The 24,070-nt window shown below is 39.8% G+C and overlaps 2 protein-coding genes across 3 annotated transcripts; one reads left to right on the forward strand and one right to left on the reverse strand.

Annotated features, from left to right (window-relative positions):
* Nucleotides 1-1,963: 1,963 nt before the first annotated feature.
* mapk3 (mitogen-activated protein kinase 3) lies at nt 1,964-17,567 on the reverse strand. Its single transcript, XM_031320631.2, has 9 exons — nt 17,148-17,567; nt 15,518-15,700; nt 11,634-11,823; nt 8,646-8,762; nt 8,446-8,560; nt 7,953-8,081; nt 5,536-5,645; nt 4,553-4,681; nt 1,964-3,762 (listed from the first exon to the last, which is right to left on the reverse strand). The coding sequence occupies exons 1-8, from the start codon at nt 17,351-17,353 to the stop codon at nt 4,562-4,564; spliced, it is 1,170 nt and encodes a 389-aa protein (XP_031176491.1). The 5' UTR covers nt 17,354-17,567; the 3' UTR covers nt 1,964-3,762; nt 4,553-4,561.
* A 1,446-nt stretch (nt 17,568-19,013) lies between these two features.
* Nucleotides 19,014-23,984, forward strand: nudt9 (nudix (nucleoside diphosphate linked moiety X)-type motif 9). 2 transcript variants are annotated; one of them, XM_031320632.2, is made up of 8 exons: nt 19,014-19,199; nt 19,582-19,860; nt 20,038-20,127; nt 21,640-21,726; nt 22,610-22,721; nt 22,922-23,068; nt 23,183-23,267; nt 23,505-23,984. In XM_031320632.2, exons 1-8 carry the CDS (start codon nt 19,102-19,104, stop codon nt 23,648-23,650), a joined length of 1,044 nt encoding a protein of 347 aa, XP_031176492.1. In that variant the 5' UTR covers nt 19,014-19,101; the 3' UTR covers nt 23,651-23,984. The 2 variants fall into 2 exon arrangements, with proteins under 2 accessions (XP_031176492.1, XP_031176493.1); XM_031320633.2 differs by having other exon boundaries at nt 19,051-19,199; nt 19,618-19,860.
* The last annotated feature ends 86 nt before the right edge of the window (nt 23,985-24,070 follow it).

Consider the following 24,070-nt stretch of genomic DNA (forward strand, 5'->3'; position numbering starts at 1 on the left):
GATTGAACACTGCCAATAATAAACACGCCCATAAGAGAAAAAAATACAAATAAAAACATCCTAATTATTAAAAAAATGATACAACTTTAACTCCCTTTTATGTAAAAAAAAAAAAAAAAAAAAAAAAGAAAATACAACAACTCACCAATATAACAATAGCGATAATAAGAACAGCCATTTAAAAACAACAATATCAGGAAACAGGCCTCATGACGGACAGGCCTTTAGACTCGTCGATACTGTATAATGTATATGGTGTGTTTAAGTTGAACTTTTCACTAACACACACACTCCTCAGAAAGAGAGAGGAAGTGTGTGTGTGTGTGCGTGTGTGTCAGGAGGATTGCAAAATGGTCCTCTTGGTTCATTCCCATGGTTACCCGGTTAGATGTTTGGTGGCAGGTCGGTTAGAAAGACAAAAAAAAAAAAAAAATAAAATAAGCAAGCAGGGCCTTGTTGACTGTTGATCAAACATACTTGAAATACAAAATATCTGTACGACTGTTTTTGTGTTGGTCAAAAAGAAGAAAATAAAAATCTCTCAGATGTAAAAGCACAGGTAACTACACACACACACACACACACACACACACGAGTCTTGGCTTTATGTTACTGATGAGCAGATACACTCGTACACAGACATAAATTACTGCTGACGATCCATGAACTTCACACACAGCAGGCAAAACTTAAAGCTGAACAGGGAGGATTACAAGAGAAAAACAACGTCGGAGGGCAGAGAGCGTGGCTGGAAAGACAAAGTGCAGGCGTGCTGATTGAGTTATGCGAGTTTCCTGCATGTATGACCATCCATGATCTATGATCCAGGCGAGACAGGGGCAATGATTTTTCTGCAGGAGGAAAAGTGGCGGCAAAGTCAGTGATATGGGTTAGAAAGTCTCCACCAATCCCACTGTGGAGAAGCAGACAGAAGAGGGAGGAAGAGGAGGACGGGGGAGGCAGCCCTTTGAGTAAAGCGTGGTGTGAGTCAGGAGGTTGAACAAAAGGATGGATATCAAAACATGCACCGAAAAGCCTCACACCGATCCCAGAGTGCTGGCTATGGCTTCTGAGAAAACAGCCTATGGCGCAGCTCGAGCCCGTAAAAAACAAAATCAATGATTTGGAGTCTTTTAGCATCACAGGCCTGCCCTGAGAGAGAGAGGAGAGAGAGAGAGAGAGAGAGAGAGAGAGAGAGAGAGAGAGAGAGAGAGAATCCAGTGCATGTTGGTCCATTTCTTTTTATTTTTTTTTGGGGGGGGGGTTCTTTACTGGTCCCAGTGCAACAGGCAGAAATTAGTGCAGACTGAGCTGGACCTGCTCCGCCAGGCAGCAATTACTCACATCCAGAACAAAGAGAGGAGGGAGCAGACACTGACAGGAACAACGAAGACACACATTATACACATGCACACACTCAAAGAAACATGAGAAGCCATCTGAGAAACGATGTAGCATTAAATTCGTCCACATTGAAGAATAAACATCCAGTTCACAGGTAGCCAGGAAAACACAGGCACAGAGGAGCGGGAACAGGAGCGCAAAAAGAAAACACGAGCAGAGAGGGTGGGTGGGTGTAATATGTAAAAAAAAAAAAAAAATTATATATATGTGTGTGTGTATATATATATATATATATATATATATATATATATATATATATATATATATATATATATATATATATATATATATATATATATATATATATATATATATATATATATATCTGTGCACTGAGCAGGGATAACTGTACAGCACTGACATTCCTGGGTTTGACTATTACGTTGTTGATTATGCCACATTCACGTCATATCGGAGTTATCGTAATTACGAGTTTCCAACTTTTAAAAACAGCTCTTCCGTCAACTTGCATCTCGTAGTTACGACTTTTCTGAAAGCTCTGATTTATAACCCGTCTTGATGACACTTGCAAGTTGTACATGGGAATTTTTTCCATCTGCCATCTCTACCATATGTGTGAACATAGCATTTATCAGCGACATGTACAGTTTTCTCAGTAGTCGTAAAAGAGATTCATGTAAAAGATCACAACTGGCGAACACTAAGCTGCAGCAACAGACTCCGGAAATTCAGGCCATTTACATTCAACACTCACATCAATGAGCCAGTAAGATCATAATCTGAAAATGCTCGTTGGAAAGTGCTCTTCTCTAGACCGCGTTCAAGTATGGCCACTTTGAATACTTCGGTAGTTAGGCCCAAGCCTGCATGCACGCTTGACTCCGTACAGTCGCCCTGGGACAAACGGTAGCAAATAGGAACGCAGTACAAAAACAGCATGGTGGGATGGAAAGGCTGTCAACCAGGCCCCATTTTCCAGAATGCCATATGTGTTCCCAGACAGGGCTCTGGAAACAGAGGATTCACTGAAATGTAGAATCAAGAGGAGCTGAGGAACAACAAGGGGTTTCAGTGATGTTATGAGACAAGTAGTTCACCATTCAACTGCTATGCATTTGTAGCAGAAATGTAATTTAATATAGGAATGTAATACTGATACTGGATCAGCTATTTTGATTTTTGGCAGTATTACATGGTAAAGGGACGCTGTGGGGCCAAATGTGGACGATACAGTAATGTTATACCAATATCCTTCCACCGTAAAACTTACATTAAGGCAGGTAGTTCCTGATCATCAGAAAAACTAAAAACGTTTTGACATGGCACAGAGTACTGTGAATGTTCTGGAAAATGGGGCTAGGTATCACAGTTATTTGAATGAATACACAATTACAGAAACTATATTTTTTTGCTGTTTGATTTCCATTTGTTCCAATCATGTAGCGCCTCCTGAATATAACCAACTTTCCACAAACGAAGGGGGAGTTTGTCTGTCCTTGGTACAAGTTACAGGTCAAGAAATATGTTTAAGGTACGATTCAAAACGATTATAGATATTACTTAGTTGCTCCTCCGCCAAGTTTCCTGCATCTCTCTGACACTTTGGTTAATTTCAGGAATGCATGCATTCATATGAACATCATACAGTTTTTTTTTTTTTTTTTTTGAAAATAAGAAAAAGTACGACGACAAAAAAAGAGTGATCTATAAACCTGCCAACATGCCAGTAAAAACATTGAATGTTTGTCTCAAAATCAAGTGTTCAAAAAAAAAATGACTAGCAAATACAAACCCCAAAACATACAGATACGACTGATCCGAAAACACTCGAACAACGGTGTACAAACAAAAAACTGAGACGAGCACAAGCTTTTATATTTTTGTATATACATACACCCGATTAGCATCCCCGTTCTTTTAGCCCTCAATTTTTTCCAGGTTGTAATTTACATGGCGCAAGACAAGAGAGTTATGGTGTTGGTTAATACAGTAGTTTATATGTGAGGGAGCAACAGAGAGAGCTCCAGCAACAGCTGCAGGAGAGGCAGAAAAAGGGCTTTGATCAGGACAGGCGAGACACAGTGAGTTACTGTAAATGGGACAGGATGAGGCAGGACCTTTAACGGGAAAACAAATGTGAGGCGAGAGGATGGAGAGTCCAACATTGTTAAAACTGAAACAGCATGAGTACGACAGACCCTACCACCCCACCCAACCACAGAAAAAAAAGTAAAACTTAGCTCTCCTGCAGTAGAAATAGAAAGATAAGCAGTTAAATGTTCATTTCTTGTTTTCTCTTTTTGTCGGTTTCTTGAAGATGCATTTTTCTTTTTGTTTTAGCATGTCGTTGGGGTCTTCTTGTTCCAAGCCTCGGTGTGGCTTTGTCACTCTTTAGGGCTAAAAAAAGAAAAGTAAAGAAAAAGAAAAAAGAAATGCACTTAGGCCCACTTTGAATTAATGAATATTAAGTCTCATTCTAACTTCCATTAATCTCTGTAGGATCCGACTCACCCACTCACCATGTGCTAAGATATGAGGTAGCAGAACTAATAATGGTGAAATTAGAGCTGGGCAATATATCGATATTATATTAGATATCGTCTTAGATTTTGGATATCGTAATATGGCATAAGTGTTGTCTTTTCCTGGTTTTAAAGGCTGCATTCTTGAATCACAACAAAGTCTCTTCAGAGCTCTTGCAGTTTTGAAGAAAACAGAATCAAACATCGGGTGAAAAAAGAATGCAGCTTTTTTTTTTTTTTTTTTTTTTTAAAAGAAGTGGTTGATTTTTGACTGATGTTGCAATTCTCTTTAACCGAACACGCTGTTTTGCATCAATCTCTTTTCAACCTCTCCTGTGCGTTTCAGTCGCTACAAGGCATGCTTGAATACGCCACCAATCATCACCCTCAAATACTGTAGGAATTCACGCACAGGCCAAGAAAGACATCATTTAGCTTTTTTAATCATTCGGATCAACCGGTTCACACTTAGAACCAAAAACACTGGCTTGATCTGGAGCTGCATCATTAGGTGAAGCACTTATGGTGTATATCAAGGTATACCTAGAAAGAAACATCTTCTAAAATATATTTCAGGTATTCATTTTTCGACCTATATCAGCAGAATCTTGGATTGCTGCGACTGTGTGCATTTGGCTGCGAGGTAACTGGTCTTTTCCACGTACCTGTGCGTCTCAGGAGCCCTGGTAGGTTTCCTGGAAACGAGCAGTTTCCTCGTAGATCAGTTCCTTCAGCTTTTCCTTAGGAAGGTCATCCAGTTCCATGGAGAAAGTGAAGGGCTCCTCTGCTACCGGCTACAAAAAAAAACAAAAAAAACACCCACACATTGTACAAACTTTCAACTAAAGCTATGCCCTTAAAACCTAGCTTTAAAAATAAAGTCTTAGTGGTAAAATTGAGAAGTGTGTTGTTGCAACAAGCTGCACAGTTATTAAACTTAAAAGAGGCAGCTGCAGCTTATATAAAAGTTAGGCTCTGAAACTGCTGCTGCCAAGTTGGGAAAGCTGGAGAGGCTTTATGCAACCTGAACAGTGCAGTCAAACGTTAAACACAGTCTTAAATTAAATTTAACAGAAGCTGTAATTTTCACAAAAACAGCTGTAAAGCGACTTAAAGGCTATGAAACTGGAAAAACCAGTGAAGAAATCCAACATTTAGATTTCTACTAAACAGTACTAGGATTCAGTCTATGCTGACGTAAACTGAGATCTGTTTGCATTCTTTACCCCCCCCCCTCGCGCTAAACCATAGAGAAAACTTAATACTAACTGCATTCCAAACAGCTAAGAGGCTTTTCGGCACAAAGCAGGAAAAGACTCACAATTAAATCTTGGCTCATGGTTGAAAACAATGACAAACATGGTTGAATGAATAGGCCCTTCTGCCTCCACTATTTGTGCAAATCTCAAAACTTGTTCTGTTGGTGCAGATTGCTCTGTGGAGTACAGTTCAAATATTGATAGACTGAGAAGGCACTGTTTTTACAACTTAAATCTTGAGCCCTTATAAAAGTTAGATTAACATTCCTCCATCTTGCAAGTTTTGTTTAAAATCAACAGGCAGGTTATTTTCACTGATTGCCTTGTGCTGCAGCAATAGTAGATTCATTCATAAATTGGCCTGAACTGATGGCGCCATCTGTGCGTACCTCATCTGTGGGATCGTAGTACTGCTCCAGGTAAGGATGAGCCAGGGCCTCCTCAACGCTGATGCGCTTCACGGGGTTAAAGGTCAACATGCGTCCCAGCAGGTCCAGAGCTGCGTTAGATTCATCAAGAGCTTCAGTTAGTTCAGTTTCTTTCTTTTCTTAAACACTAAAACAACCAAAAGATGAATACTAGGGTATAAGGTCCCTAAAAGTAGTTTGGTGCTTTATCTATGTAAATTCCCTGAAGAAAATAGTATTGCTAGTGATCAAAATACTGCTAGTAGCTAGCAAGAAAGCTCTCACTAGGAACTGGGGTAAGGAAACGCCACCAACGAAGAACCAATGGCTAACGGTTAAGGTTGGGTATCGTTTGGGTTTTTTCCGATACCGGTGCTAAAACAATACTTTTAAAACGGTGCCGGTGCCTAAATGGTGCCTGAACCGAATACAATAACTTAAAATGCACCACGAGGCTGGCGAGTTTCAAGTGAAATAACCGTCTGTTGTTTTTCCGACAACAGCAGCTGCAGTCAGACTGTTACGTCCCGCTGTTGGAATCCTCTACAGGGAAATACAGTCACACTTTACACCGCTTAACGTAAGCTGTCAGCATTTTAACCATTGTGTTTAATCCAGCTACCAGCTAACGGTAACTTAGCGTCCCGTGCAGCGATGCTTCTGAAAAAAAAAAGTCAGGCCCCAAAATAAGGCACCGAAATTTTCGTTCTTATTCGGTCTCGTTACTACGTAAACGGTACCCAACCCTACTAACGATTGTGGAAGAAATCTTTTGAAATTAAAAAAGACTGACAGACAAACTGAGACTACAAGAAGCACAACTGGACAGAACATGGGAAAAATAGGCACCGGACTAGAACAATAGTTCACAGAAACATTACACTCCAGGGTTGTGAAATGTGAACGCAATCCCCAAGGCGATTTTAGTTTTGTTTCATTTGCTAGTGTTTATGAGTTTGTTGTTTCATTGGTGAATTTAATGTCAATAAAGATTTATGTGGGGAAAAAACAACCAAAGATAGCAGGTGCGAGCTAAACATGGAGCTAACTAATGCTCTGTTTGCACTGTAGCTGTTAGCGTTCCCCCCCCCTCCAGATCCACTCGTCAGCAGCATGAGCTTGCGTATAAGCACTCCTCTCCCACAGAAGCCTGACTCGGGTAGCGCACCGTGCAGAGCGGCAGCAATCAGTTAGCCAGTGGGAGCACCGTTGTCGTTAGCTTGCAGCTAGCATTGCGCCGCTGTATGCACGGGAAACACTGGAGCCGTAGATAGAACTACAAGTGATATGTACTGTAGCACGATACTATCAATCTCTCTGTAAAGGAAGATCGTGGAGACATTTTTATTATTCACAATCTAATATCGTCATATGGACACAATATTTTCAAAATTATTTACTTATTTTTCATTCACTGTATAGCTTTGATTTTTCACTGTCGCACAAAGCTAAATAACCATACTGTGTTGAAATAATTTTAATAGAATTTTAATATATATTAATGTTACGACAATTTTACAATGTGATATATATTATTACTTCACTGGATGTTCTTGTTTGAAGCTCTGAACTTCACTTTCTCCTTCAGGCTTATTGTGAATGTCAAACAAATCAAGCTCGTACAACAAACAGCTATGTACAGATAATCTGACAAAAAGATTATTAAAAGCCTGTTAGATAATTGTTCTTCAGGTTTATAGGAGGTAGAATGTGGCGTTACAGGAGACCATAAACACTTTGTTGCTAGGGCTGCACTATACAAGGAAAATATGCGATATCTTTGTTGAAAATCACTATAACAACGTTACTTGCGATAAATAAACGTATATTAAAGTGTACTCCGTTCTGCTGCTTTCAGTATTCTGCTAAAATACAACAAACTATTTATTGAAAAATAAATGAAAAGGAAATAATTTCCAACATTCTTTTACTGAACAAATTAAACTTTGAATGGAATATAAAAGGCAGCACTAAAAAAAAAAAAGAACTAAAGTTACATTTTAAAGTGCAGTTTTCTGCTGATATTCTCTTTCAACTAACTGAAAAAAATCTCTGAGTGTCTTTCGCGATATGTCCCAGCCTTTCGAGATATGTTTATTGTGGCAGATGATATCGCGGTAACGATAAAACAACGATATATTGTGCAGCCCTAGTTGTTGCTCCTCCATCTTGTCACACTGATCGATCTCAACAGTTACAAAAGAACCAGCACAGTCCTCTGACCTGTGAGTTTATTTTCATAGCCACCAGTATGTGTGTTAGCGTGACTACACAGCGGCATCTGCTGCTAACTAGAGGCCATACAGAGGTTGTTTTTATTTTTATTTGAAATATATACTTCTTAATTTCTCCCCTTACATTCCAGGTTTACAAATGAATAATGCGGTGCGTTGCCATACCTTTTGAGTCCGCCTTGTAGAGACTCTCCCAGGGGATCCTGGGTTTATGAGGCAGGGACTGCAGGTAGTTCCTCGCCTTCATGTTGATAATACAGTTCAGATCATCTTGAGAAGGAGAGCCAAGGACGCCTGTACACAGAGTGATAGTGAGAGACATATTTCAATATGGCTACTCAACTAATGGTGAAGATGTGGCTGTTAGCCTGGTGAAAACCTGCTTGAATGCCATCGAAACAAGTGTTGCGCGCCACATTTTCAGCTCAATCACATCTCACTTTAGTTACTTGAAACTGTGAATTTTAGTTTTCAAAACGTTGAGTTACTTAAGTGAAGAATACTGAAAAGGTTATATGTACATGCTGTTTGAAGTGGTTGCAATTTAAAGCATAGCTGGGCAAACAAAGAAGAAATCAAAGTGGATGCAAACATGAATGTCCTGCAAATAAAAATGGTTGATGAACGTCCTAGGTGCTTCAGATGAGGGAAAACTCACCCAGTATGTGGTTGAGCTGGTCCAAGTAGTGTTTCCCGGGGAAGATAGGCCTGTTGGACAACATCTCAGCCAGGATGCAGCCCACTGACCAGATGTCAATGGACTTGGAGTAGCCCTGGGACACAAACGCACATATAGTCAACAAACTAAGAAGCGTTCAAGTCTAATACAGAATCCACACCAGTTCCTCGGAGACCTACCTTTGAGTTGAGCATGATTTCTGGAGCCCTGTACCAACGCGTGGCGACGTACTCGGTCAAGAAACCTGTGTGGTCGTGCTCGGGGTCGGCTATCCGTGCCAGGCCAAAGTCACAGATCTGAGGATAACACGGTCAGAGGTCAGAAACTTTATATTTATAAATGTTAGGCCCCACACCCCAAATCATGTTTCTGTTTAATAAAATACCAAATTTGCAGAAAATGTGGGGACAGGCAGTATTCTAGCAGAGTAATACTGTACACAATGCACAGAGTAGGGGAGGAATTTGATAATTTCCTTATTTATTTACCTTTGTTAGCTGCATAGATACATTTTTTTAAATTACACTTTTAATATATATATATATATATATATATATAAAAAAAAAACCTACACAGATGTAACATATAGCTGTATAAGCATAATAAGGGAGAGGACTGTATCAGAAAGCAGCTGCAACATGTGCTGCCTTTGTTCTTCACTCCTCCCACATGATCAACTAATCCAGGGATTGATGGTTGGCTGCTGAGAGTTCACAAGTGCTTTCCGAAGCTGGACAACAAGGCAAAGAGCTCATATCAATGTGTTTATAGTAGCTTGTTTTAGGTTTTTGAACGCAGAAACAAAATGTCGAAAGAGTTGAATTAGTCTCTGATGGAACAAACTGAGCAGCCGTGACTCTGAAGGAAAATACATTTTGGATGGATGATCACAGCTCTCAGGGCCTTTTAATAGTTGTACGTCATTATCCTATGATGCTTAAAATGCGCTTTTCTTCTAACTTATATGCTGTGCACTCAATTTCCTACATTTCCCAGAATCCATTATAGCAACCCCCAGTGAATTAATTGGGCATCAAGCAGTTCCATTTAGTTAACATTCTGTAGGTACATTTTCCCATTTATAAAAAAGCAGTGGATGTAAATTATACTGCATCTTTCAGTCATCCCAAATACATTAATCAACTACATTAGGGCTGAAACAATTCCTCGAGTAACTCGAATAATTAGATTACTAAAAATCCTCGATGCAAAATGATTTGCCTCGAAGCTTCATTTAATCAATGTTACCAACGTTGTATCGCTCACGGTGTTTCTGCACGGAGGATTATTACTGTCACACACCGGGCTGACGCTGCTGGCGACACATGCCACGAAGACTGATGGCACAGATTACAAAATGAAGAAAGAGAGCGTAAATAGTGAGGGGCTAAGAGAAGAGACAGGCTGGAGAAAACGACAGAAAGTGTCCCAAGTTTGGAATCGGTTCAAACGTAATTAAAACGAAAACTCTGTATAGTGTCCACTTCAAAATCAAACTAGCTTACCACAATAATAGCACGACATCAATGCTTCAGCATCTCAAAACATTGAGTCTAACTTAATCATCCATTCCACGAAGCGGACCCGACAAAAGTAAATCACAGAGTAATATGGACAATGAAACTACACCACACACAACAACTACCAAAATCAAAGACAAGAAAATACGTAGTGGTGACCACAACTTGATCTAAAGAGCCGACTGGTTGACTATCCCTTCGGAAAAACAGCTGACTGTTGCGCACCATTTTCTCTCACTCAACAGCTGATCAACGATCTACTGGCATAAGTGTAACAGAGCTGTGTAGCATTGTAATCAAATATATAAATGAAAATAGTTTGAGTATAACTAATATTTACATATAAGCCTATATACAAATCAGTCTCAGGTTGAAGCTTGTAGTTCTGAAAGTTAAGTTGCACAACTTAAGGTAATGTTTATCTATGTTTAATGTATGCCTTAGTTTGAGGTTGTTATTGTATTACAGAAAATGTTTTCTTTAAAAAAAAAAAAAAAAAAGTATTAATGCACTTAATATGTTTAGTTTTTTGAGAGATGATATTGTAAGCAATGTAGGTAATAAAAATGTTGCTTTTTCCGAAGATTTAACCAAACTATTGTATATTATTGCTCTTCAATAAAACAAAAGTATTTCTTATCCGGTTACTCGATTAATCGATGGAATAATCGGTAGAATACTCGATTACTAAAATAATTGATAGCTGCAGCCCTAAACTACATGTTACAAGTTATTCAGTTTGGAAATATGAGTATTCATCACTGTAGAGATGGAGAAAGAAGCAACAATACTATAGGGTTGCCAGGGCCACGCCCCTTACACATTAAACATCCTGCAGCTATTGTGGTAAGGAAAATGCATTTAGATGGGCACCTTTGCTCTTTTATTCTTAAAAGGTACTGACACCTAACTGGCCAATACATGTTAGTAATTTAGATAGTTTAGATCCTCATTAATACACTCCAGAAGTATTTCACGTTCGGCTACTTGGCTGCTTAAATAAGAGGCACACACTGTATCACAATCACAATCCAACTGTGAGTAATTTAATATTAAGTATCTGCAAATACCAAATTTGAATGTGTGTTATATTTTGAAATTCAACCGTTCGTTGCACAGTAAGAGCCGTGGCAAGCAAGGCAGGGCTCAGGTCAATCCATCACCCATATCCAACATTCCTGAGATTTAAATCTTTTTGAGCACTGTAACTTAAATTAAAGACCAATATTTAAATAAACATAATGGTTCTTGTGTTTAAAAAAAAAAATCCTCTTTTTAACTTTTGTCTCTCAAAAATGAACTAGTTACCATGTTTGAACTTTGAATTACAGGGAATGTTTAACACCTATACTAAATTTACAACATATTAATGCAAAGTATTGTGGTGCTGCAGATACGTATGGGCCTACAAATCATATCCTACAAACTAAAGAAAAAAATCTTTGTTTGGTACAGATCCTAGCAATTCTTTTATATATAGTATCACAAATGCAATATCAGTCAAAAATAATCGCAATTAGATATTTTCTTCATATCGTGCAGCCCGTGTGTGTGTGTGTGTGTGTGTGTGTGTATGTGTATGTGTATGTGTATGTGTATGTGTGTGTGTGTGTGTGTGTGTGTGTGTGTGAGAGAGAGAGAGCTGACCTTGAGGTCACAGGTGGTGTTGATGAGCAGGTTGGAGGGCTTGAGGTCACGGTGCAACACGTTGGCTGAGTGAATGTACTTGAGGCCTCGCAGGATCTGGTAGAGGAAATAGCAGACGTGGTCGTTGCTCAGCCTCTGGGTCTTCAGCAGCTTGTACAGGTCCGTCTCCATCAGAGTCTGCACGATGTAGCTGGGAGGACGCAAGGGTCAAGGAGGACAACAAAGAGGGCCGACAGTATCCACTGACACTGGGAGAAACAAAGACCACTCTGAAAGTGATTTTTTATGTGTCCTAAATTATTCAACAACGTAAGTTGAATCAAATCAAACCAGGAGTTGCTGAACCATACTTGATATTATATTTGCATTGTGAAAACCTATATTTGGTTCGGCCTTCAGCTTCTGGGCACAATAACTTCTCTGTCATGTTTTCTATTACAGTATATCTTGTAGAGAAAACTGAGGCTAAACTTTAGTCAGGTTGGTCAAATAGGCGCAATAATAGTGGTGCAATAATTCTGTTCCTCAAATAATACATGAACAACATTTACCAACTGCAACACAGCAACTATGGGCTAGTGTATCATTTGAGTTTTTCTATCATGAACACATCTGACACACAGTCAGAAGAGGCCCAGTAGTCCAGAGGAGTCTAAAACATTAGCATGAATAGTAAGAAATGTCCTTCGGCTGACTTTTGCGATATTATTAGAGCATACCATTTTTCGCTAGGCTATTGGAGTAGCTCTAGGAACGGCAATGTCGGTCAGTCAGTGAGTCCACCACTTTGGTCCAGAATGAAATATCTCAAAAACTATTAGATGAACTTTTACAAAACATTCATGGTTCCTAGAGGATAAATTACTTTAGTTTAATAACTTTGGTGTTCCTGATTTTCTTCTAGCATCACTATCAGGTCAACATTTCAATCTGTCCAGTACTTTGGTTTCTGACCAAAAACCTACAAAACTAACTAATAACATTCCCATCAGCCTCAGCTGTACTTCTACAATTGGCTACTACCAATTAGAAAATGTTAGCAGGCTATCACACTAAACTAAGATATACCATGGTCAACATTATACCTACTAAACATAAGCATTTAAGCATGCTTATGTCAGAATTTTGCTCAAAGCACCAATGTGCCTAACAGCTTTACAGAGCCACTGGCCTGGCTGTTGACTCTTTGTCTTGTTGATATAAGCGACCCAAGTGGGCAATGTTCCTACCAGCTGATCTACATACAGAATAGAACCACTTAGTGGTGTTGGTGCCGTCCCTGAATTTGGTTACATCTGCCCAGATTAGGATTCACCACAAGTCAGCAACGAAGCAGAGCAACTAAAGAGATCAACCAAGAAAACCAGACACAAAAAATAAAGGACATCACACATTTCCTTTCCGCTGTTTTAACGAGACAAAGCAGCTTTTCACAGGAGGAACTGCTGGGGCAGCAGCAACTCACTGACCGGCCGTGCCTACAGCCCACTGCTAGCTGCTCTGCAAATCACTACTGTGGCTCAGGCTGAATAATGTGGGCAAATGATAAGAGCAGATATGTTAAATCAAAACAAGTCAAAATACTCCAATGATTAGTTTTAGATGGTGGTAGATAAACAGCTTGACTTGGTAAAGCTGACATTAAATGTTCGTAAGGTAATTATCAACATGTGTGCATAGACTTTAGAGAATTTCCTATATTTTTAACTGTAGAATAAGGTCATCTAAATTTCTTTAAATGTCTTTTGCACTAAAGTTGGGGTAGGCAAAACAACTGCCAGCTCTCTCCTCTCTGTCCTAAGCCCCTCCCACCAGACGGGCACATGCCTCACCCAGAAACTTGTATAAGTAATAGTCATTTATTTCAATCATCCCTGTCACTACCCGATGTGAGTCAAGCACAGATGTGAGTTGCGCATGCGTCACTTGACAATGACGCTCCCCTTCCTCACCAGCCCCACACAGGTAGGCTAGACCAGATTTCACACAGATCTGTTTTGCTGTTAGCCACAGGATAATGAGATGGGTACATTACATAGCAGTAATTTATTATTTAGCGTAAGGCATCACATTTTCACGGCATGATCCCTGATGTCAGTTCTAGATTAGAGGCTGAAGTAGCCCACAGGAACCTGCTAACGACAGACTTCTTTAATGTCAATAGAATAAAAATGGACCTACGTAACGAAGTTCGTTCAATGCTGGCTACAAGTTAGCAATCAAACACAACAAAGGCTGTCACTTGAATGGCGTTTTGAGCTAACGTTAGCAATCAAACAATCATAGATAGCTAAAACTATTGTCGGATCCAGAACCCTTGGCGTTATGCCGTAAACCGTTTAAATCTGAGCATGCGCAACTTACATCTGCACTCGACTCATATCGTGTAGTGACAGTCCCAATCGTGATTGTGATCCTGATGCCATTATATAGCGACAATTCTATGAGAATTACCGTCCTGTTTTCTTTGCAAACTTGTGGGCTTGGAAAGCCATTTCATGACATACTGTGATTCAAGTTCATTTTTATGAATAAAATATGTGTCAATAGACCTTTTTTGTGTTTGTAAACAGCGATGACATGTTTTGTGGGCGGAGCCTAACTGGTGGCAGAAAGTGACAGTCACAGTGGCGCATATCGTTTTTCCAACCCAATTTAAATTAAACCATGGCCACTGTAGCCTCGGCAGCTGCGTTCGTTCAAACAATTTACAGTTTATCAGACCAAAATTTAGACAAAAGACTTTGGCTACGGTTAGCAGAAGGCTAAACTATTGGCAACCTTTTTATCTCCATCTCTGAAATGCTTTGCCGATATTGACGTGTGTTATATTGGGTTAATTGTCAGACTCTCTCTTTTTTTGATAAGCCAGTCTTCTTTTTTTGGGTTGCTTTGCAGTGAGGCAGTTGTTGCCAATGCTGGAATAGCAACTTTCTCTGCAGTATTTTCAGCCATTGAATAAGTCTTTCATCATCTTAAGGTATGTGCACGCGCAGCTACATTTGTAGAACAGCCAATAGAACGCTCTCTCTCTGAAATGACCGGATTGGCCAAAGTCCCCTGACATGGGCTAGATTTTTAAAGCCTGAAAACAGAGCCAAGACGAGGTGCAGAAGTCTAGGTTTCTCTCAGTCCACTTGAATTACAATATGCTAAAACGTTATTTTGGAATTTTTGCCCAATGATGGAAAACAAAAACTGCCTACTCCAGCTTTAACTTTGGTTCCAACATCTTCTAGACAATGCTATTAAACAACCAACAAAAATCACAATGTACAAACTGTAACTCAGTAACACCCAGCACCTCAAAACAATTGTTTTACTATTCATATTTAGCTGAAAAAGTAGCTTGTCTAGCCATAAAGGCCATGAGCAACATAATTGTCTTAAAAGTTTTTCTCCTTATTAACTGTTCCACTGAACTCTTGGTCACCCCGTTCTTAAAGCTTTACACTAAAGTGAGATTATAGTGACTGAAAGCTGGATTAATATCTCCTTGTTTATTTGTTTGGCGTGGTCACAGCTGAATTCTTATTCTCCAAAACACTTAAAATTGAAATGCAAAGATGTTGCAATAAAGTTACTCTTCCAAAGTCATTGTACACGGTTTTCTTACAGGTTCTTGAATGCAACATCACCAGATGTTTAAATTAGCACCTTTTGAGTGCTACACTTATAGTAGGAGCAGCACTAAAAAAAAAGATAATGCTTTAAACTGTCAAAAGCTAAGGATTGAACTACTTTTTCTAATAATAATAATAATAATAATAATAATAATAATAATAATAGTTTGGTTCAATCTAGGTGTACGGAATAAGGAACATTCGCATTAGCAGCCTGCATACAAATGCAGCGAGACCCTTCATGTAAGCATTAAAGGATACACATCCCTCATGTTGTCAAGGTGTCGTGCCCTGAGAATGTCGTTGATGCCGATGATATTCTCATGGTGGAAACGCAGCAGGATCTTGATTTCCCTCAGTGTGCGCTGGCAGTACGTCTGGTGCTCAAATGGGCTGATTTTCTTGATGGCTACACGCTGGCTGGTCACGTTGTCCATAGCAGAGCTGGATAGGGAGGATGTGGAAAGAAGCACAAAACAGGTCTCATATTACACACTGTACAATTCACACACACACACAATGACGTTATCAGAAACTGGGCTAATACTAAGCTCCGAAAGGGCGTTGCAGACTGTCTCGCTGCCAGGATGCACACGTGACACGTCTTTTTGCTGTGATATGTTGGGAAGTACTGTAGGTGTATGTCCGAGTGTAGGTGCAGTGTGGTGTAGGTGTAGAGTAGATGGAGGCTGAGAGGAGCTATGAATGGTTGCGTTTCTGGGACCCTTGAATTTACTGTCCCTTTGTGTTGAAAAAAAAAAAAATCTAAGCTAGGTTTTTACACACTCAGCCTCAACAGGAACAATAGTTACATCACATCTTCCCTATTGGTGAAAGCCAGTTTTCTTGTTGCACAACACCACATAAATGCACATGCATAAACTGGGCAAGTTCACATGCCTTTGTACCTTCTTTAATGGCTGAAATACTGTGACACGAACAAACAACCCTGGATGTACACATTAGTAATAATCACATCTGTGACAAAACAGCTGTACACCTGGATACTGATGAACATGCAGTTTTGAAGATGGTGTAAATCATAGGATTAAACTATAATTGGTTTTCTTTCACTGTACTAACCAGTGGGTGTTGACAATGTTTACAAACACCAAATGCCGCCACCGTGGAATCACATCCCCATGATGACACTAACAAAATAACACTGTGCTGACACACTGCTGTTTGAAAATGACAGTGATCTACACGGCGTGTCTTACTGAGATGGATTTGTTGCCCTGCTCTCACGCTACCATCCACTTTGCACTGACACGCAGTGCTGTCACATCTGATCCTGTTCACAGTTCAGCCTCGATTGCGATGACTTGGCATTGATGTCAAGTGCAACAGGGTTGCTTAACATGTCCACACAGGGCTTTAGATCACATACAGCGATAACACGAGGAAAGGCCTCGCTACAACTGACAAATCTCACTCGCATCCTCTGCAGCAGCTTTGCTGCAGGCTGAATGTTTATCAATTAGAATTCAAGTAGAGATAAATGTGGTTGTGAGACTAATACCGCAGGACTTATAAAACGACTTTAGCGATAACCAACTCAAATGTGCGGTCAAATGCAGTCTGCAAAAGATTTCTCCTGATAGCAAAGGTCCTGCGCAATCACTCCCAATTATGTTTCCTGTAATAGCCACGCCTGTAGCTCGTCAGCTAACCTGCTAAACATAACAGGGGCTGCCTTCAGGTTACAATGTCTGAATGTTTGACAGCAGTTTTAAACACATACATCGAGACCGCACTCTCAATTAATGGACAACGCTTGTTGAGTTAGCTGGCTAACAGTATTTGCTAACAAACAGCTTATGTTAGCTAACGTTAGCACTTTTGACTTAAACACTACGGTGGCCCAACAGAGACGACAAGCGCAACTTACCAAACCATTCCGTACGCCCCCTCCCCGATGTAGGACAGGTTCGTGTAGCGGGGGCCCACATCAAAAATCTGGCCCTTAACAGACTCGGCCTTGGGTCCCGCAGCTGCGGGCGCTCCATCCTGCGCCACCGTGCCAGCCGCCCCGGCAGCAGCAGCGCTGTTGGAGCCTGCGGCCCCGACCGCTGCGGTGCTGCTCGAATCCGCCATTCTTCCTCTCCAAACCGCTCCTGCTCTGTCAGTGTGATACGCAGAAGGACCGCCGCCGCTTTCAGTACGTTTTTACCGTTTGTGCGGGGCTTTAACCGAACGGATTGTTTGATTTACGGAGCAAAGCGACTGGATCAGGGCCCTCTCTACTACTGGAGTGTAAATGGATTTCGTGCGCGAGCACGGATTTTGTCTCGGTCTCAGCGCGGAGCGTAAATGCGCGTGCAAAACTACGTTAATACAGGAGCGTTAGATATGCTTACTAGGGTGACTTGTTTGGGCGGAGTCGCGTCAGTTGGCTAGAGGCGCCGCCTGTTCCGCTCCATTGTTATAGCGAAACAAGCGCAATCTGCAAAATAAACATGCAACAGCAGCCACGAGTGGGCGTGCCGAAATATGTTGCATGCTGCCTGTGGTGTTGACCATAGACATATATAGATGTCTATGGTTGTGACCATCCATGGTTGTGACAGTCAAGAATAATATACTTTATAATCAAATAGTCATTTCATCGATTTTTTTTTGTCGTATACGACCCACTAACGTAATGTTAGACTTTTTGTTTACATGTATAAGGACTTAACTGTTTCCACGAATAACATTATAAAAAAACAGGAAACAATTATAGTTGAAAGTAAATGATAATGTATGTATTGCGCAGCCTTACATTTTAGACATATTCATGTATGAGAAACCCGTTATTATAATTGTGGACTTTCACCTAAAAGGCCTGTGCGTCATTAGCATTACACCATAATAGATATTGAGATAGGTATTTGTTATCATATGATATGTCTAAAGCAGTGTTTCTCAAATGGGGGTACATGTACCCCTAGGGGTACTTCGGAGGACTGCAGGGGGTACGAGGCATTTTTTGCAAAATGTTTTTCAGTTCCAAGGCTGTAGTTACTTCTACTGTCTTTTTTTCTCCAAGTTTGTCGCTTTTTTCAAAGTTTTTGTCGCTGTTTTTGAAGTTTGTCACCTTTTTTTGAAGGTTTTGTTGTTTGTTTTAACCTATTCTTGCCTTTCTTCCTTAGGTTTTTCTACTGTCTTTTTTCTTCAAAGTTTTTTTTCTGCTTTTTTCAAAGTTTTTTTTTTTTTTGCTTTTTTAAAGTTTGTCACTTTTTTGAATTTTTTGTCACTTTTGTCGTCCTGGTGTTGCCTTCCTTCTTTCTACTGTTTTTTTTTTTACTTAGCTTTTTTAACTTTAACTTTAGTTTATATTACTATTTTCGACCTATTTTTGCCTTACTTCCTTCTTTCTCACGTCTTTTTCCAAGGTTTTGGTACAAGGCTGTTGACAGCGCTGTATTGTTTCCTCTTTATTCTACCAAAAATTATTCGAGCTGGTAAGGGGGTACATGGCTTAAAAAAACTGTTCAAAGGGGGTACATTATTGAAAAAAGCTTGAGAACAACTGGTCTAAAGTAGTTTGTATTTAACCTTTTACAAATTATTTACATTATGAAATCACACGTCCTTTATTTTTCATATTTGTGGAAGTGCATTTTTTGACGTAATAGTCTGTAATACGTTATAGATCTAACATATATGGTATCAGTTTTAATCCATCCATTTATTTATTTATTATTTGCAAAACAAAGTCACCAAAAAAATACTCGATTCTTATTACCATGGAAACGAGTGCGACTGCTGTAACCACACCCCTTTGCAGACGTCACCGCGTCGGGCGGCGCACTTCCTGGTTACTGTGGTGCTGCATGTTGTGTTCTTACTGATTGATTGTAATGGTACATTACCTCCTTAGGCGAGACTGGATCGGCCGGATTCGTCTAGCGCTTACTCTTTTCGGACTCCCATGTACCGTCTGCACCCCTGGAGTTAGGTATGGACAGTAACGTTACTTATTAAGATTTAACGTTAACTTGAAGCTGTGACTATTTTACATTTTAGGACAGTTTCGGCTGAAATCAAAAGTAACGTTAGACATATGTGCTGCAGTAGCTATTTCTTTTAAAGTCATTGATTACTGCCAGGCGATATGATTGAATATTACAGAAGATATAACCATTATAGCTAACTGTTTTTATATCGATGTATATGATTAACGTTGCTTACGTGCAAGAGTATAGTCAGACTTTATTTCCATTTAATACCATATTAATATGAAATGTGGGGACATGCCATGCTGCTGCAGTGAAGGTAGAGTGAGCAAGGCGTAGCCTACTTAACCGGATTTCCATGTCTCATACATTCTTCCCCTGCAGGCCTGTTATCTCCTGCTCATCTTCTCACCCTTTCAGGACCAGTCAAACCATCAGTACCAGTTTCTGTAACCTTTACACGACTAGTATCCAGACAATGCCATCTTCAGCAGCGCCTCATGTCAAGTCCAGATGCCTCGAGTACCCAGGTTCCAAAATCCAGCGCTTCCTCGTGCCTGATGACAAGGTGGACTGGAGTCAGAACTGGCCGCAGTATAATCCAGTCAGCTACACCGACCCTTCAGTAGTAAATAAGCCAGTATGGGCGGATCCTGATATTGGGTGAGCAACACATATGTTATTTAAAGTTCATCAAGTTAGGTAAACTTGTGCATGTTGAATGAATTGTAGATGTAGTTATTTTCTTGGCTGCTGTGAGACATTCTGATTGTTATACTTGCTCTTTGTTTTCAAAGGTCAGCTGAAGTTTATATATGATGACCTTTGCTTGTTTCGCAGCTCTTTCTCGCCAAAGTTCAACACTGTGGATGGTGCTGTGGATAGGACAAGCTTTGACGGCAGCTACAAAATAGAAGAGGGAAAGCCACTGTAAGTTATCGAATAATACCACGAAATATTTGTTCTTAAACTATCAGCTGGATTGGTTCTGCTCCAAACAAGCAGTTAGTTCACATCGACATTCAGTGATTTTCAAGCCTTGACGGGTAGAGACAGTCCCTCCAGAAAAACGTGATTATGCGATTGCATAATTCAATGCATATCAGCCAAAGTCCGCATATTTATGCTGGGGGCGCATTTTTTTCAAATACGCCGCACTTTCGCTGCATAAATTGCCGACTTCCACGCAAAATATGCGGGGCTTACATGATTTCATAATCCCCGCATTTTCGCTGCAAAAAAGTCACCTATATCTTAGCAGAAAGTTGAAAAATGTTGCGTTTACTTCACGCAAGAGCAGCCATTTTCCCCTGTTGCCATGAGAACGTTATGAAGTGACGTAATTATGCGACGTGAACATCATCGACAAACCCTTTGTCGGTGTCGGTACACGATCCGTTCTGCCTGCACGATCCGTTCGGCACATGCGCAAAATGTTCGCGCATGCGCGGTTGTACGAGGATTTACGACACTGCACGATCTGTTCCACGCTTCCGGTCGACAGCCAAGCTAACGTTAGTTTAGCTAACAGCTAATTCGGCTAACCGCTAGCTGATTGTAGCGGTCTGCCATTAGCCTCCACAGCAAGCTAACGTTAGTTTAGCTAACAGCTAATTCGGCTAACTGCTAGCTGAGACAGCATGTAATAACTTTAAAAGACCCTCAAAATAAAACTTGAAAATAAACGTTGACATATATAACAAACACCTAACATATATAACAGCTGTTACGTCAGTTCTACTTTACTTGTGCTCATTTAAAATACAATCACTCAATACTTGTCTTTATTGTTATTACTGGGAAGTCTTAATTTAGCTGTAGCCTGCTTTTCCCATATTATTGTTATTTTAGTCTGAATCTAGCTGTCACTAGCTGTTAGTTAACAGCTAGCGTGGAACAGATCGTGCAGGTCGTATCCTCGGTAAAACAGTATTATCTTGCGCATGTGCAGAACGGATCGTGCAGGCAGAACGGATCGTGTACCGACACCCTTCTTATAGTATACAGTCTATGTGCAAACCCCGCGACGAAGCCGTGATCAAACCGCAGTTTTTGCATGTTCCCGCAATTTTTGCAAGTTCCCGCAATTTCATCACATAAAATTGCATAAATAACCCGCATATTCCATCGCATTTAAGATAACGTGCCGCATAATCAAGGATTTTTGCCTGCAACAATCAGAAAAAACTCTGCATGTTTCTGGAAGGACTGGTAGAGAGCAGACTCCAAAAGTCAAAGTAACAAGACTTTGTATATCAGTTTATCTATTTCGGGTGGCAAACACTTTCCTAATGTTACTTTCACATATACCAGGAGCTAAAGTATTCAATTGGAAGGTCTACAATGCACTATGTGCTGTGCTCTTTACTAAAGAGTTTTCTGTTTTCTATAATATTCTTATCTGCTTATAAATATATTAGCATTTGCTTTTTACTCGTGTAGAAATCCTCATGGACGCACAGGGGTGACAGGTAGAGGTTTGCTGGGACGATGGGGACCCAATCATGCAGCAGATCCCATTGTCACCAGGTAACTTTTTCTTTACTCTACACATGAATGAAGATACTTGCCATAACAACCATAATTCCTTACTCAATTTAGTTACATAAAGAATTATTTAAACTGGGAAAATTCAGAGAATAATTTACAGTTCTTCCAAAACATGATATCACCTAGGGGTGTGCAAAAAAAATTTGAATCGCGATTCAAGCTCTACCGATTCAAAATCGATTCATAGAATTCCAAAAATCAATTCATATTTTTAAGTAAAAAAATAATAATATATTTTTTTATTTAAATTTTTATTTTATTTAAATTTTTTTATTGTATGTCTACTGCAATCACATGAGAAAAGTAACTACATTTACATACTGTGAATCGTTTTTTTTAAAACCGAGAATCGTTTTTGAATCGAAAATCAATTTTGAACCGAATCTTGACATAAGATAGATAGAGATAGATAGATTTTTATTGATCCCAAAAAATGGGAAATAACAGTGTTGCAGCAGCAAAATATCAGACACACAGCACACATACAGAGTAAACATTAAATAATAGGAAACAATATACATGAAATAATAATAGAATACTACACGAGCAATATCTAAAATATATACAATTTGGAAATAAAATGTACAACTGTTTCAATAGATATAGATAAACTTAATGTGCAAGTTGGGGAGTAAAAATGTACAGCTGTTTCACTAGTAATGATAGGATGTAGATAAACCTATTGTGCAAGGTTGTGCAAGGTGCATTCAGTGCAGTTGTGATGTTTATGAGTCTTATAACCATATCAGAACAGTTATCTGTCATGTCAAAAAGATGGAGTTGCTCAACTACCAAAGAACAAGGAAACTTTTTGCAGCTTTTCATAAATGTCTGACCACCTGATGTTGTCAATGTTTGGCAGATGGAAAGTAGATGCCAAAGGAGAAAAGATATATCACTCAGTCTCCAAGCTGCCTATCCTGCAGTTTGTATCCATCAAGAGGAAAGACTGCGGGGAGTGGGCCATTCCCGGGGTTGGTGGCTTCTACATTTCTTTTTCAAGCTTTATTGAAATAGGTGTGTCTACCATGATATGCTCTCAGCTATTCAAGAATGCTCAGGGACGACAAAAATAAATCAAAGCCAAGACATGGCCGGGTTTGAGTGGTTTTGGGTATGTAAGATGTCATGATCTTTGGACTTGTTTATTTGCGTGCATGTGTTTGTTTTGTAGGGGATGGTAGATCCAGGGGAGCAGGTCTCTCTCACGCTGCAGCGGGAGTTCTCAGAAGAAGCATTGAACACGCTGGCCATTCCGCCATCAGAGAGAGTAAAAATCAGTGAACGCATCAATAAACTCTTCAAATCGGCAGGGTTTCAGGTCCGGAATTGACACGCACTCACTTGTTTACTGCCAACAAGACAAGACAACAACAACAACCAGTCAACAAAGGCTTCTATGAGGAAAACTATAATATATTTTCTTCTTATTTAGGTCTATAAAGGCTATGTGGATGATCCTAGAAACACTGACAATGCTTGGATGGAGACAGTGGCTGTCAACTTTCATGATGACTCAGGTATCAATAAGCAGGAAGAATGTTCTTTGTTTTTCCTTTTCAATTGTCACTTTAAAAAAAAGAAAAGAAAAAAAGTTTTGCACTTTAGACATCCGGTATTCCATTCGTGCTGCAACCACTCCAGAAATTTGACTAACTATTTTTTGAAACTTGTTATAGTTCTTGAGACATTTTTCTCTCCGGGTGCAACAAACTGGGTTTCTGTAGGACAATGACATATCTTTATGGTTACTGCAGGCAACAGTGTGAGCGAGCTACCGCTCCAAGCTGGTGATGATGCAGGACAAGTCCAGTGGGTTGACGTTGACTCATCCTTCCTGCTCTACGCGAGTCATTCCCATTTCCTGGAGCTGGTTTCCAAAGAGAGACAAGCTCACTGGTAACCAAGGGCGACCGACTCTACTTGGACATGACGATGAAGTAAACATTAAGAGCCTTGTTGCTCTCTGTGTGCCAAGTATGCATGACACCTAACCTTATGCAAATCTAAACTAATTTAAACATAATTATTGTAGATGTAGTACTAAAAACCTAATATGCCCATTATACAATGTTCAGCAACATTGTGTTGTGACTGCGCTTTTGGATTAATATAGCAGAATGTATGAATTGAATAAAACAAGCAGGTTGAAAGCTTTGCTGTGGTCTGCTCAGAGGACATGGCTCAGTCCACGTTAGAGCTGCTGTTCAACTTTTGTCACAGAAAAAAAGAGGAAATGTACATTTTCATTTAAAAAAATATTTCGACTCACCGCTTGGAAGAAGCTCAACATGAGACTGTCAAATGCAAGATGCTGCTGACA

This window comes from Sander lucioperca, chromosome 21 (genome assembly GCF_008315115.2).
Source record: "Sander lucioperca isolate FBNREF2018 chromosome 21, SLUC_FBN_1.2, whole genome shotgun sequence".
NCBI lineage: Eukaryota > Metazoa > Chordata > Actinopteri > Perciformes > Percidae > Sander > Sander lucioperca.